The following is a 12,817-nucleotide window of genomic DNA, read 5'->3' on the forward strand; positions in this document are numbered from 1 at the left end:
GATTGCTCCTTGGCTACAGGTCATGGCACACACTAGTCGCTCACGCTCCCAAGGCTGCCTTTTATAGGTTCAGAGGGTGGTCTCCATTGCTCTGGCAAGGCCCAGATCTCATCAGCAGCTCTGTACTGCAAATGGCATTTCCCTGCCTCAGGAAAACCCATCAGAGCACTGGGATCTACCATACGTTCACTGCTCTAATAACAGTAGCCCATGAGGGTGAACTAGCCTCATCTTCAAGTCAAAGTACTAACTCAGGAAAAAGTTCACTAATTCCCATGGTAGAGGGAATAACATCATTTCTTCCATCGCTGTGGTTGTTTGCAGGATCTTAACCACATGGGCTTTCAGCACCAAACCTTACCCTCAACTGCCTGAGCAGTTCGAACTCTAACCAACATGAAATTAAGAAACACAATTTGAAATTAAGGTATTTGAAGTAGCAAAACATTTATCTGGACTCCTTTTTCTTTTTACATCTAACAAAAATATCCCGTATTAATACAAAACCAAGAAACTGTTGAAGTACCTGTTTAAATTTCTCACCCTTACAAAATTCATTGCCTTTGGAGACATTTCTAGCCATTTTTTCTCAATTCTGAAAGTTTCCTTAAATTCTGATACAACTCTCATTATGGACTTATTTTGTGAATTCCAAAACAAATTTAGCTATTACTTGGACAAGGATTGTTTTGGATAAAAATACAGGTCCTGGTGTGACTGTCTCTAAGCAGAAATCCAGATAAATATGAGTGACAGTTTGATACAATATTTTCCTTGTCTTCCAGCTCAGGATTTTGTAATTCTTTGATGGGAAGAGAAAATAAACCAGGTAACTATTACAAGACAAGCTGTGAAATAACCACAGCCTTTTTTGCACAGGCAAATATTAACTAAGAAGGAACTAAAAGTTTGTTTAGTTCTGGGTTGGAGGCTTAAAACAATGCTGTACATACCTGGGAAAAACAGGACAGCTAATTACTATTCCTGTTTGGTTGAATAATGGAGTAGTTTGAAAATGTTACTAGGTAGCAACTAGAAAAAAATAAAAAGCGGGAGCAGGATGACTTCCATTGTTTTTTGATGGCTGTCCAGATGTTAGAGATACCCATGGCTGGATGGGGAAGATGTGCTAAAATTTATTCTCATTTCCTTGGTTGGCCTCCATTCCTCTTGCTCTTTCTGCATCCCTGCACCTGTGTGACTCCTCCCACTTTCAAATTCTGATGAGGTATATATTTAATCGGAGATTTTCACCTACTGCTTACAAAATATAAAAAGTCCCAGAGGCTTCCAGGTGATATATTCGATTATCATAACCTTCAGAAGCAGGGAAAAATAAATACGAGAGAGAAGAGCAAGCAAGTTTAGGAAATAGTAGCAGGAATTTTTAGTACTGGTGAAAAACCAGTTGGAAATCAAACATCCCATCATATTATCAGTGCATGTAAATAATCTACCTTTGAATCAACCTCTTTTAAACAGCTGTAAACAGAAACCCCATGAGACACACCTGGCCTTCAGTGGCTCGCGTGAAGATATGGCAGGAACCTAAGACATGTGTATACTGCTGGCCCCAACAGAGAGATGTGTGAGGATCACCCGCTGTGGTTATCAACAAATGGCCAAGGCCACTTCCATACAAGAACACTGACTCCTTGGAATTCTTACTAGATAAAAGGCCAGCAGCTCTTCCTTGATTTGTTGTTGTCACAGACCATCAAAAATCTGATTTTGCCTACTTTTAGAAGTGGAAGTTTATTTTCTTTTTATTTTTACATACAGTTGTCCTTGTTATAACATGAGTCACAGGCTGGCAAGGATTTTATAGCCACAGATGGCTATGAAGCAGGTGGACTGATATGTAAGTTACTTAGCAAATAACCATACTCTAACTAACAAGACTAACAATCTTGAACAGTGGACTAGGGTAAACTCAGCAGCTCAGTGCATGGAGGCACTCACAATGTCTTCTCCATATTTTCCTTAAATTTTACAGAACCCACAAAATGCAAGGCTGTTCAACAATTTATTCATTAATGTCTTGTATCCATATGCAGAATTATACTGAAAAAAAAATAATAGACTTGTGATTGTTATAATACCACTGAAAGTAGAATATGTTTTGGGATAAGGTTGCTGAAAAAAATCTTATAACAAATTGGCAGACGTGCCCTATCATAAAGGAAGACTGAAACATGCTCATTTTTATGCTGAAATAATTCTTATTCCAAGGTTAATTAACTTTTCTGCAGCTTGATAGGCTGATTGTGTGCTGGCCTGTCCTTGAGTCACAGGAGGGACTCATCCAGTTTCAGCAGGTGATATCCTCCTCACCTGATGGGTGACCAGATTGCTCAGAGGCACTTAGTGTTAATGCTCTGCAAAAAGTGTGTTCATGCACCCAGGAGAAATCCCATGAATCATTAAATCCCCATTCATTAAGCTCATATATCACTGCATTTAGCACCTTGTTCTATCTTGAAGAAGGACTCTGCAGGATGAGCGAGGTTTGGAGCTTGCACAGGCTTTCCAAGGAGCAGAACATTGCTCTGTGGGACTGTTCTTGAAGCACTGGATTACATCAATCTGCTAAAAATCAGCCCACAGCAGTGAGGAGGGGGAATGTTGGTGGTGATGTAGACACTGAAGGAGCCAAAGTTGGCGTTAGGGACGCTCCTGAGAACTGTTTCCTCCTTCTGCTGGGAGATGAAGGCCAGGTTTAAAATTATTTATTTTTTTTTCTAAACAACTTGTGTTTACTTAGAAGCCTAAAGGCCATCACTTGGTATTACCTATAGATTCAGTATTACCTATAGATTCAGTATTACCTATAGATTCAGTATTACCTATAGATTCATAAGGCAAAGTTTTGTGTTTTACAAGAGATTTCTGCAAGAGTGCTCTGCCACAGAGGGAACTAGGAAAATATTAGCAAAAGCTGTTTTCCACTGTGATAATTTGCCATTAGAAAATTGTGATTCAGTTGCATCCGTTAAGATGCTAAGTGCATCTTAAAACATCATGGACAATTATAAAAAAAGACATTTCAATGAAGCTGAATTTTTTAATCTGACATTAATTACATTACACAACACGGGAGAAAAGTTGGCTTTCATCACACTGTAGAACATAAATATTGGAATTCTACATTGGAGTGAAATGTTAGAACTTTACCACAGTGAGCTGTTTACAAGCGGTTCAGCTACAGGACTCCAACTGCCCATTCTGCGCCAGGGCTGCAGCATCCAGAGGGTCCGGATCGGGGCAGGGGGTGACATAGCTCCAGCAGCTTATGAGGGGAGCTCGAAACAGCAAAAAAAAAAAAAAAGGAGAATGGCTGCTTCCAGGGTGGCTGCAGGGCCAGTGTTCCCGCCAGATGCTTTCCCTTTTGTTTGGAATTTTCCATGCTGAAAGCAAGTTGCAAAACATTAAAACTGTTGGTGAACCAGAAATATTTTTTTTTTTTTTTTTTTCATCTTGTTTTGTTTTGTTTTGGGTTTTTTGCCATGACCACATCCGGAGCCTGTCAGCCACCGGGCAAGCTGCCTGGTACTCCATCACACCACCCCACACCCTGCTGCTGGATCTTCTGGTCTTCTGGCTATCCGAGCTCACAGCTGTGTTACAGAGCTTTTTGCAACTAAATCAGAAAAAGGCAAAACTCCCCTGGCCCTTCTGCTGCTTTGGAGAAGAGGATCTCAGCAGACTCTAACTGCCCACTTGCTTTCACACAGGACATCTACACAGACAGTGGCAGCAGGAAGATGAGCCTGCTGAGTTCACCAGGGAAGCTGAATTTTAAGCAATTGTTCTGTGGAATGAAGAAAAATTAGCTGTGACCTTTTGCTATTTCTATTGCTCACATTTGATATTGTGACCCATGGTTTCCACTATCTCCTTTACTGCATGTTGTACGTTACACATTAGCGACTTAATGAAGCCTACCAATTACAAGCATCTCACTAATTTAGGCATTTCCATATCCTCTTTCTGAAATGTCATGGAAGAGTGACAAGGAAAAGAGAGCACAGATGCTCCTCCTGGGGAGTGAAGAACATACAACAGTGGTGAACAGCTTCTGCACCTCACTGCCGAAGGCCATGGACACACAGTCCTCACGCAACAATGTGCTGTTGGCAAGCCATCACTCCTAGGGTCACCACCCACTTGCTGGCAAACAGACATGGAGTTGCTCGGCATAGCACATCAGCCTAAGGAAGAAATGGTTGGGGCTCAAAAAGAAAATAAAAGCAGAAAAGGAAGCAACCAACAGAGACACAGTGAGGATTTCAGATGAAAAACAGTTATCTCATTTATTTTCAAGGCAAGCCCTTCCTTGTTCCACACTGCCTGAAAAATCAGAAAGACACACAGGCATGTAATAACAGAAAAAGGTCTGTAGTCCAGTGGGTTATTGAAACTTGATGTAAACCTGTTTGAAAGAAATTTCTCCACTCAAAAAGGAATGGTGGGAAGGAGAGAGGGAGGAGGCAGTGGCAGGGTATGTGGCTTTAAACAAGATGCTAAAAGAGACCTGAAGCTGAGGGAGGAAGAGCAAATGACAGTTAATCAGCACTATTAAATTCTGAAACTTCTGCAAGGTCAAAAAAAAACACCAATTCAAAACCGGAAGAGGTTACTGGAGTCTAAACTACTTAATTGGTTTTTCAGCAGCTTTATTAGGTGAAGGGGAAAATGCTAAACACTGTGCAGGCTGTCAGGCTGTTGGTTCCTCCCAGCCTTAATTGTCAGCTGCAGATGCTGCAACAGGATGGCAAAACCAAACTTTGGAGACTGCCCACAGCATGAGTCCCACTTCAGCACCAACAAGGCTTTTTGCCCACTGAGTCAGTCCTCATTTCCACCTCTGGTCTGGTCACATTTGCTCATCCTGCCCCGAGATCCACAGGTAAGCAAGGTCACAGCTCCTCTGCAGCCATCATCCTACCCATCCTGGCATCCTGGCTAAAAGCAAGAGACCTGGGGCTGTGGACAAACAGACAGACTTTCACATCTGCATTCACCAACACGCAGACACCATCATCTCAGCTGTTCAGGCTGTGTGTATTTCCATTGACAGCTAGCAAGGCTTAGTGTCATAAGCAGTGTTAGAACATAATACAAAAATCTCCTGCAGCAAATCCCTGCCGTTTAGCAAAACAGGACCAGGAGGAAGGATTTGTATTAATTCCACAGCTGCAAAGTATCAGTGTTTCTACTTCCCAATTACACTGGCAAAACACTTGCCTGAATTTCGTTGAGTATCATCACATGAATTCCATTTCATATTTTCCAGAACACACCCTAAACAATGTGTTGGCAACAAAATGTCTATAGCGTGTTCAGCACAAGCTGGATGTGGAATGTGCCTCCTACATTAACTTCCTCATTGTAATCACTTAATGATCTGCTTTACAGAAGAGGCAAGTTTCCATATCCTGTGAAGACCAAGTGCTGGCCCCAGCCATCCATCTCTGTGATCCCATTCAGAAAGTTGGGTGAGGAAGCTAAATTAGAAAATGGTAACAAAGAAATTGTATAACTTTGCCTATGTAGCTTTTTCTATAATAGCAGAAGTTATAGTTTCACACCTGAATGAGAATGGAGCTGCTTATTTTTCCCTGCTCACTTTTCACTTGCCTAAAAAATTATATCTGGCTGAGAATTAGATTGAAATACAAAGGCCAAAACCATTCCAAAGCACTCGGGTTTCTGCTTCTAGCTTGGCCACAGGTTTCAAGGAGGACATGCTGGAAAATCATTGTTCTGATTAAAGGCAAAATAAATTTAAATATAAAGTTGGGTCAATGTTAAATTCTCTATGCTTTTTCTGCAAGTCTGGAGAAGAGCCCACAAACAGGGCAGATGACTCCAGGAGCAGAGCCAAGGAGAAACCCAGAGTTATGTCAGGATGATGCCCCTCTGCAGACATCAGACATTCCTTCTACTCCAGTCCTTGCATCAGCATATACCTGGTGGCCTTGTCACTGGTTTCCCTCCCAGTGGTCCATTTGCTTCCACCCATTCCTCAGGCCTGGCTGTACTTGTGACATCCCTGGGGTCCAGGTCACTCTTCGCATACTGGGGTCTGCCCTAGCTCATGGCTGCCAGCTTTGGGTCTTCTCTTCCCATACATATATCCTCAGAAGACCTGAAGAGAACAGAAGTCTTTTGGCTTGGCCTTTGGTCCCTAATTTCTGCTGGAACCAAATTTGCATGGCTCGGCACTCAAGGGTTAAATGGTCACACAGGGAATTCCTGTTCCTATTGTATCAAATATTGTACTTTTTGGTTAGTCTAACGGTTAACAAGGCACTCTGGCAACTTCATTGCTGCACTGCCAGTTCTTTGCATGCAAAACAGTCTCATGTTTTTGTTGTCATGGGGAATTCCTTGCCTGTGAACTATGACGGTCTTTTTACCTAGCGTGAGAAGGGCCAGTATATATAACTTAATTGGCTGAGTCACATCAGTACACAAATCTAGGCCGTATGTGAAGTGCAAAAGCAGTAAGAGTGATGGGTGAATTTACAGCTTCAGGAAACATCTACATGCCTTTGCTTTGAGTGAGATCAGAGCAAAGATGTGTTATGTAAATGCATGGGGTTGCAAAACTCGCTCCCCAGTGTTACTGATCTCACATCCGTTCGTGTGTCTAGAGCAGCTGAACAGCTCTCCTCAAAACTGAACTTACTGGTGCTGTAAAAGCAGAGATCTGTGGGTGATCTGAGCTGTGTTAGAGAGGACACCACAAACCATTCACATTGACTTCTCAAGGTTCAACCCAGTGACAAAATATGCCGGGTCAAACCAAAAAGCACATTTGTTGCAGCCCTGTTTCCCTGCCAAAACGAATTTTCTTCTCACTGATGCAAATACTCTTGAGGTCAGTGCTCTCGTGCTTTCTGGGTCAATAGGATTTTATTCCGAGTATTCACTTCTGCTATTAAAGGAAACAGGCAATTAGAGTTTCAGATGCCTATCCAGCAGGACTGCCCAAATGTCTTACAGACAAAAAATGCAATCTCAGGGCCAGGTTTGGTGCCAGGTTTCCCTGGAGTGGGACAGACACATTGTCCACATCTGCTTTTCAGGAGCAGCACTTACCTGCAATGCTGAGCTCTTTGCAGTCACTTCGGGCTAGCACGATGGCACTTCCATTTCCTGAAGGCATCACCTAAAATAATTTCTGGCATCTGAAATAATTCATTCTCTAAACTCACCTTTTGCTGCCTTCTAGGTATAATACATTCAGTTGCAGGAATAAACAAGAGGAACCAGGGATTGAAGAAAGGGAAAATATGAAACAAAGGACCAACTTTTTTGATTCTGTAAGAGGTATGCTTGCCCTGACAGACAGACACTGCCTCAAAACAAGAAAGCTCATACCAGCACCTGCAGCACTGCAAGGTCCCAGCAGTGTTGGCTCAAGAGTTTGGTGCATACTGGGACACTTGTTACTTTGTCCACAGATGCTTTAGACAGCAAGCTATTGATGCTTTTAATACTTTAGTCTTAGACCTATGGGTCATAGAATCATAGATTGGTTTGGGTTGGAAGGGGCCTTAAAACTCATCCAGTTCCAACCCTCTGCCACAGGCAAGGACACCTTCCACTAGACCAGATTGCTTCAAGCCCCACCCAACCTGGCCTTGAACACTGCCAGGGATGGGGCAGCCACAGCTTCTATGGGCAACCTGTGCCAGTGTCTCACCACTCTCACAGTAAAGAATTTCTTCCTAACATCTAATGTAAATCTCCCTTCTGTCAGCTTAAAGCCATTCCCTCTTGTCCCTTTGTAAAAAGTGTCCCTGCAGAGTTCTTGTAAGTAATACTGAAACCTACTGAAGCTTTGCATCTTACAGCACCTATTCAGAAAATACGGTTTGATTAAATTAAATTGATGATGGTTTGCAATGTATTAAATTAAAAAATACATATTTTTCTGTATATTAGCAACCCTTAACCAGGAGGGGAAAAAAATCAGGACAAGATCCAAGAGACTGTCAATCCTGACTCATAGCCATATTCACCATACAGTAATGGGAGAAGAATATTTACACATTATTTATAGAGAACGATGCCTTTACATCTTGAAATACCTGCAAATGATAGACTGTTGCTATCTTTCAGCAAAGAGAAGCAACTATTTGATCCAAGTGGTTTTGGGGAAACTTCCCTTATTGATCTACTTTTTAATCTGGGCAGCAAAGACCCAACATCCATACTGTAATTTGCTGTAGTCACTCTTAACAGAACAGCACAAAATACTGGCAGAGTATTGATAACAAAATATGTCAGTTGGAATAAAAACAGCTGGAGGTGCTGTCCCCTACACAGTTGTAGCTTTAAATCAAAGTAACATGCAAAACCTTGAATTTCCTGCTTGTGAGCTGTCCTACCATGTTCCACACACCATCGAGCTGTTCTACATCTCTTCACAATAAAAGTGAAAATACCATGCAAAAGATTAAACTGTCTGAAAATAGTAAGTGCCAAATATAGTTGTTTTATTTCTTATTGTCTGATAACACTGCGATAACATAAACTGTATAAAGCATGATTAAGCACTTCCATAAGAGTAGGTACATATTATAAAATAAAAAATATAATAACAAAAGGAAAATGAAAACATAACAAATAAAATATTACAACAAAATAACAGTACCAGTTTCTTCCTGTATTCCAAAATTTATTGAAAATGTTTAAATTATGCAGCACTAAGATAAGTTACTTTTATTTTCTCTCTTGATTTTATATGTATACTAACTGAAACAGAAATAAAACCTATTGATCAACACAGAAAATGTTATTAATCATGAAACACCGCATGTAGATTTAAGGAGGGATGATGCAGTGGCTATTAAAAGGAATGCATTATAATTACTCCTCACAAGCTTACAGATTTTAGAAATTAAAAATAGCTCAATAATTCACAATAAAAGGACCAGCCACCAAATTAGCTGATAAATCAGCAGTTATTGTAAAAGTTGCCAGAAAACTAGCAACCACAAGATCAGCTACACTTCAAATAGACTGCACAAAGTGATGGCATTCCCTGATACCATGATCTTTGCACTTGCTAGGACCCTGACAGCCCTATCTGCAAGATAAGAGGGGGAAATCTTAAGCCTATTAATGTCAACAGAAATTTTGAGACCAAAATTCCAGTTCAGCGCTTGAAGAGAAATATGTATGCCTTCTGACCATAAGACTGCAAACAATCGTACTGAAAACATGCTTTGTTTCCACCATGATGATAATCCTAGTGGAAGGAGTGCTTTTCACTCTGCCTGCTGTGGAGCATGGGACAAGCAGTCCTCAGGGCAACTGTGGATGTGTTCTTCCCCTCCCACCTCTGTGCACACCTTTTTATGATTCTTTTGCATTAGAGCCAGCAATCTCACCTACAGCTGAACTATTCAGCCCCTACTAGCTTCTTCAAACTTCAGAAGAAAGCAGCTATGGAACCAGTGCTGGGACTGCCAGGCCCATTTGCTGACAGTTAATCCCACAGACTTTAAAAAACAAGCCTGCCAAGTGCTTCCAGTGACCACATCAGTTCCTTTTGCTCTTTCCCAAGTTACACAGTTGCTGATTACATTATTTCAAAGGAGTCTGGAAGTTCTCAGAGGTGCAACACCAGCGGAGTTACCTCAACACTTCTTGAGATGCTACCACAATAAAATATGTCTTTGCACAGTCTTTTGTTGTTCAGTGTACTAAAAATAGATTTTTTAAAATAGCCCTTAATACTTGAACTACCTCACATTCTTACCTAGGAACATTTTATCTATCCCCAAGTAAAAACTGTCACTGTCCCTTTGCAGAAATGTGATGGCTTTAATCATGATTAAAAGTAAAATCACTTTTAATTTATCCATCAACATTTTGGTCAGAAATACATGAATTAACAATAACACACAGGCGTTACTAGCTCAAGAATTCAAGCAGTCTAATTTTGTGGAACAAGAGAAAGAAAACGTAAGATGTTGGATTTTCTGTTGAGTGGATATATACATTCTTAAACAGTAGTAAAGTGGACTTCAATTTTTGTGAAAATACTTGAGATTAAAAGATTCAAGAGCAGATCCTTCTTAGCATCAGTTACAAAAGCTCTACTAGCATTAATAACCAACCAAGGATCCTATTTATAATATTGAAGATGTATAAACCCTACTTCTTTGATACCTGCTTGCTATCAGCAGTTTGGTAATTCTTTAAAGAGACACCATTCATGCAAGAAAAGTGAAATTTAATACATAGCTTGATAATGGAGTCTTGGTAAGGCCAATATAGACAATGGATATTAGTGAGCAAAACCCCTTCCAGTATGAGAAATCAACTTTAACAGAGCTAGTAGGCATCTAAGCAACTTCATATACTAGGGAGCTGCTGCTGCCTAGCAGCAGTCAGTAATTACTGACTTTTCAAACCAAAGTCAGAGGAAACCTCATTGATAGAAAGCAATCTGGAATCTGGGCCCAAGCTCAGGTATATATATTGCCTCTGTTACTAAAATTTTATTCTATTGTGTTTCTAATTCCATTTTATGTTTCACAATATGCCCAGTTTACATCAATTAAACATCAGACAATTGCCCCACAAGAAAGAAGTGTTTACTATTTTGTAAGAAAAAAAAACAACACTGAACCCAATAAACATAGTCAAAATAAACTAATTCCATAGTTTTAAAAATAAGGATATCAACATACTGAAATGTTTTCAATGTTTTTAGCAAAAAAAAAAAAAAAAGTACAAAATTATACTGAAACTTGAAAATCTACAAGAAAATGTTTTCAGGAGTTTTGCACAGCCCTGTTCAGCAGCAGTGATGCTTTGATAATGTCTTTTTCACTCCAATTATAAAGGTAGAACCAGTTTCTTGAAGGAGAAGGACCTATGACTTATCCTCTATGTGTGGTTGTTGTTAAGATTGTTCTTATTAAAGAATCGTCTTGCTTCAACACTGCTGAGGGACACGGAGCAGCGAGATGGATTCTCTTTCCTGTATTCAATACTTTCCACCATAGCTTGCTTGATCACCTGAAAACAGTGAACAATATGTCAGCCAGGGAAATAACTAACACTTTGATGATTTATTAACTGATAGAAAAGACTCCTTCAGATGTTAGCAACTATTTCTCCTACTTTTAACATAGCTCCATCATTGAACAAAGTGATTGCTGAGTAGTATTATGAATACTTTTTCTTGATTATACAAAACACTGATTTTAATGTAGTTAATAAAGATATAACTTCATGCCACCAAGGTCAAAGAAGTCAGAAAAGTATATACACCACCTAACCAAGTCCTAGTGAAATTCTGAAGGGTAAATCAAACTGGAGAACATCCATACTTAAAGGATATAGAAAATAATTACTATATTGAGAAAGATTAAATCACGTTTGCTTCCTTTATCCTGAAGTAACAAGATTTCTTTATTATATTAAGAAAAAAAAAGTATTTCTTTGTCTGGGCTGATCATTTACGCATGTGAATAAGGCGAGTCACTCTAGATGCTGGGATAATGGTGTTGAGTTACAGCTTGCATCCATTTAAAAAAATTATTACTCAGTTGATAAATTTCCACAGAACTTTATAGAAAATCTCCAATTGTCCTTTTTTTCTTTTTTTTTAAGTTATAAAACCATCATATATAAAAACTTAGTATAAAATCCTGAACATAATGTCTGCATCCTACAGAGTCATCCTTGCTCAGTTACCCTGCAGGGATTTCATGGTAAAATGAAAAAAAACAACACAGGAACCAAATTAGAAAAGGATGTGAATTGGAATGGATCCTCACAAGCACAGGCTCAAACACTGTGAAAAGTACACATACTATACTCCAGTAGTTTTTCCATTTGGAAGATGACCACAGTATTGTATCAATCTTAGCCCCAGAAATACTGTTTAGACTTCTTTTTTTCATTTTTTCCCCCACTGGAAAGCACCTCTGGCTTTTTCAGCAGCATATTTGCTTAGTGGTTTATTATTGACAGAGGATATACAGTAATACTTCCTTCAACACTGATATTTCAGTACTTCAGAAATAGAGGTCAAGTGAAGAGACCAAATTCTCCTCACCTGATTCTCACTGTGTATCTCATCCAGCTCTCTTCAGGTATCTCCAGCCACTATGTTACCTAGAGCGACTGGACTCTTCTTTCCTTCCAAGGCTGGAAGGATACAAGTTAACCATGCCAGAGTTTGTGCATGCTTGTACACAGCTCATAAAGAACTTACCTTGGTTATCTCTATGCCTCATTAAAATCAAGCAGGTTCCCTTCCACTTTCTACAATGGGCTTTAATCCAACCTAAACTTCAAGAATAGCAAGGGGCATAACCAAATGCAAGAAGCACTGTACAGTTTGGATTGTGAATTTAGGGCTCTACTCACATCATCTATTTCCCATTTAACAACCTAAAGCCTTTAAGCCCCTTCCACACTGTCATACATACATCTATGTTATTGAGGGTGTTGAACTCCATTAGATCGTGAAGCCTCTTGAAAGCCTCATTGGGATACTGGAAGTTGAAGGTAGAAAATGGTGTATTTGTATCATCAAAAATGTCAAAGTCTGCAAAATCCTTCTCTTCCTGTGTTTCTCTTGGAATACCTGCATAGAGAACAAATACAAAAATACAATCTACATGTTAGGTTTGAGGACTTATCATCTTATTTTTTAATGCCTCTTTTGAACTCCTAACTGCTACAGACAGACTTTAGAGTTATTTCAGAGACAAACCATTTCTAGTATGTAATCACCGTGTCATTACAAAGCTTCAAAGGAACAGCTAGATCGAGCATT

The 12,817-nt window shown here is 39.7% G+C and overlaps 1 protein-coding gene across 1 annotated transcript in view; it reads right to left on the bottom strand.

The window, feature by feature from the left end:
- Nucleotides 1–10,744: 10,744 nt before the first annotated feature.
- The window catches only part of PLA2G4A (phospholipase A2 group IVA), a 64,043-nt gene continuing 61,970 nt past the window's right edge, over nt 10,745–12,817 (bottom strand). The window contains exons 16-17 of the mRNA XM_061345348.1: nt 12,468–12,625; nt 10,745–11,046 (exon numbers count right to left, since the gene is read on the bottom strand). Of these exons, the coding sequence (XP_061201332.1) occupies nt 10,915–11,046; nt 12,468–12,625 (290 nt within the window). The 3' untranslated portion in view covers nt 10,745–10,914. The remainder of the gene's footprint in view (nt 11,047–12,467; nt 12,626–12,817) is intronic.

The sequence above is a fragment of the Neopsephotus bourkii genome, unplaced genomic scaffold (assembly GCF_033783945.1).
Source record: "Neopsephotus bourkii isolate Nb327-2 ecotype Australia unplaced genomic scaffold, CSIRO-AGI_Nbou_v1 NB_234, whole genome shotgun sequence".
Classification (NCBI taxonomy): Eukaryota; Metazoa; Chordata; class Aves; order Psittaciformes; family Psittacidae; genus Neopsephotus; species Neopsephotus bourkii.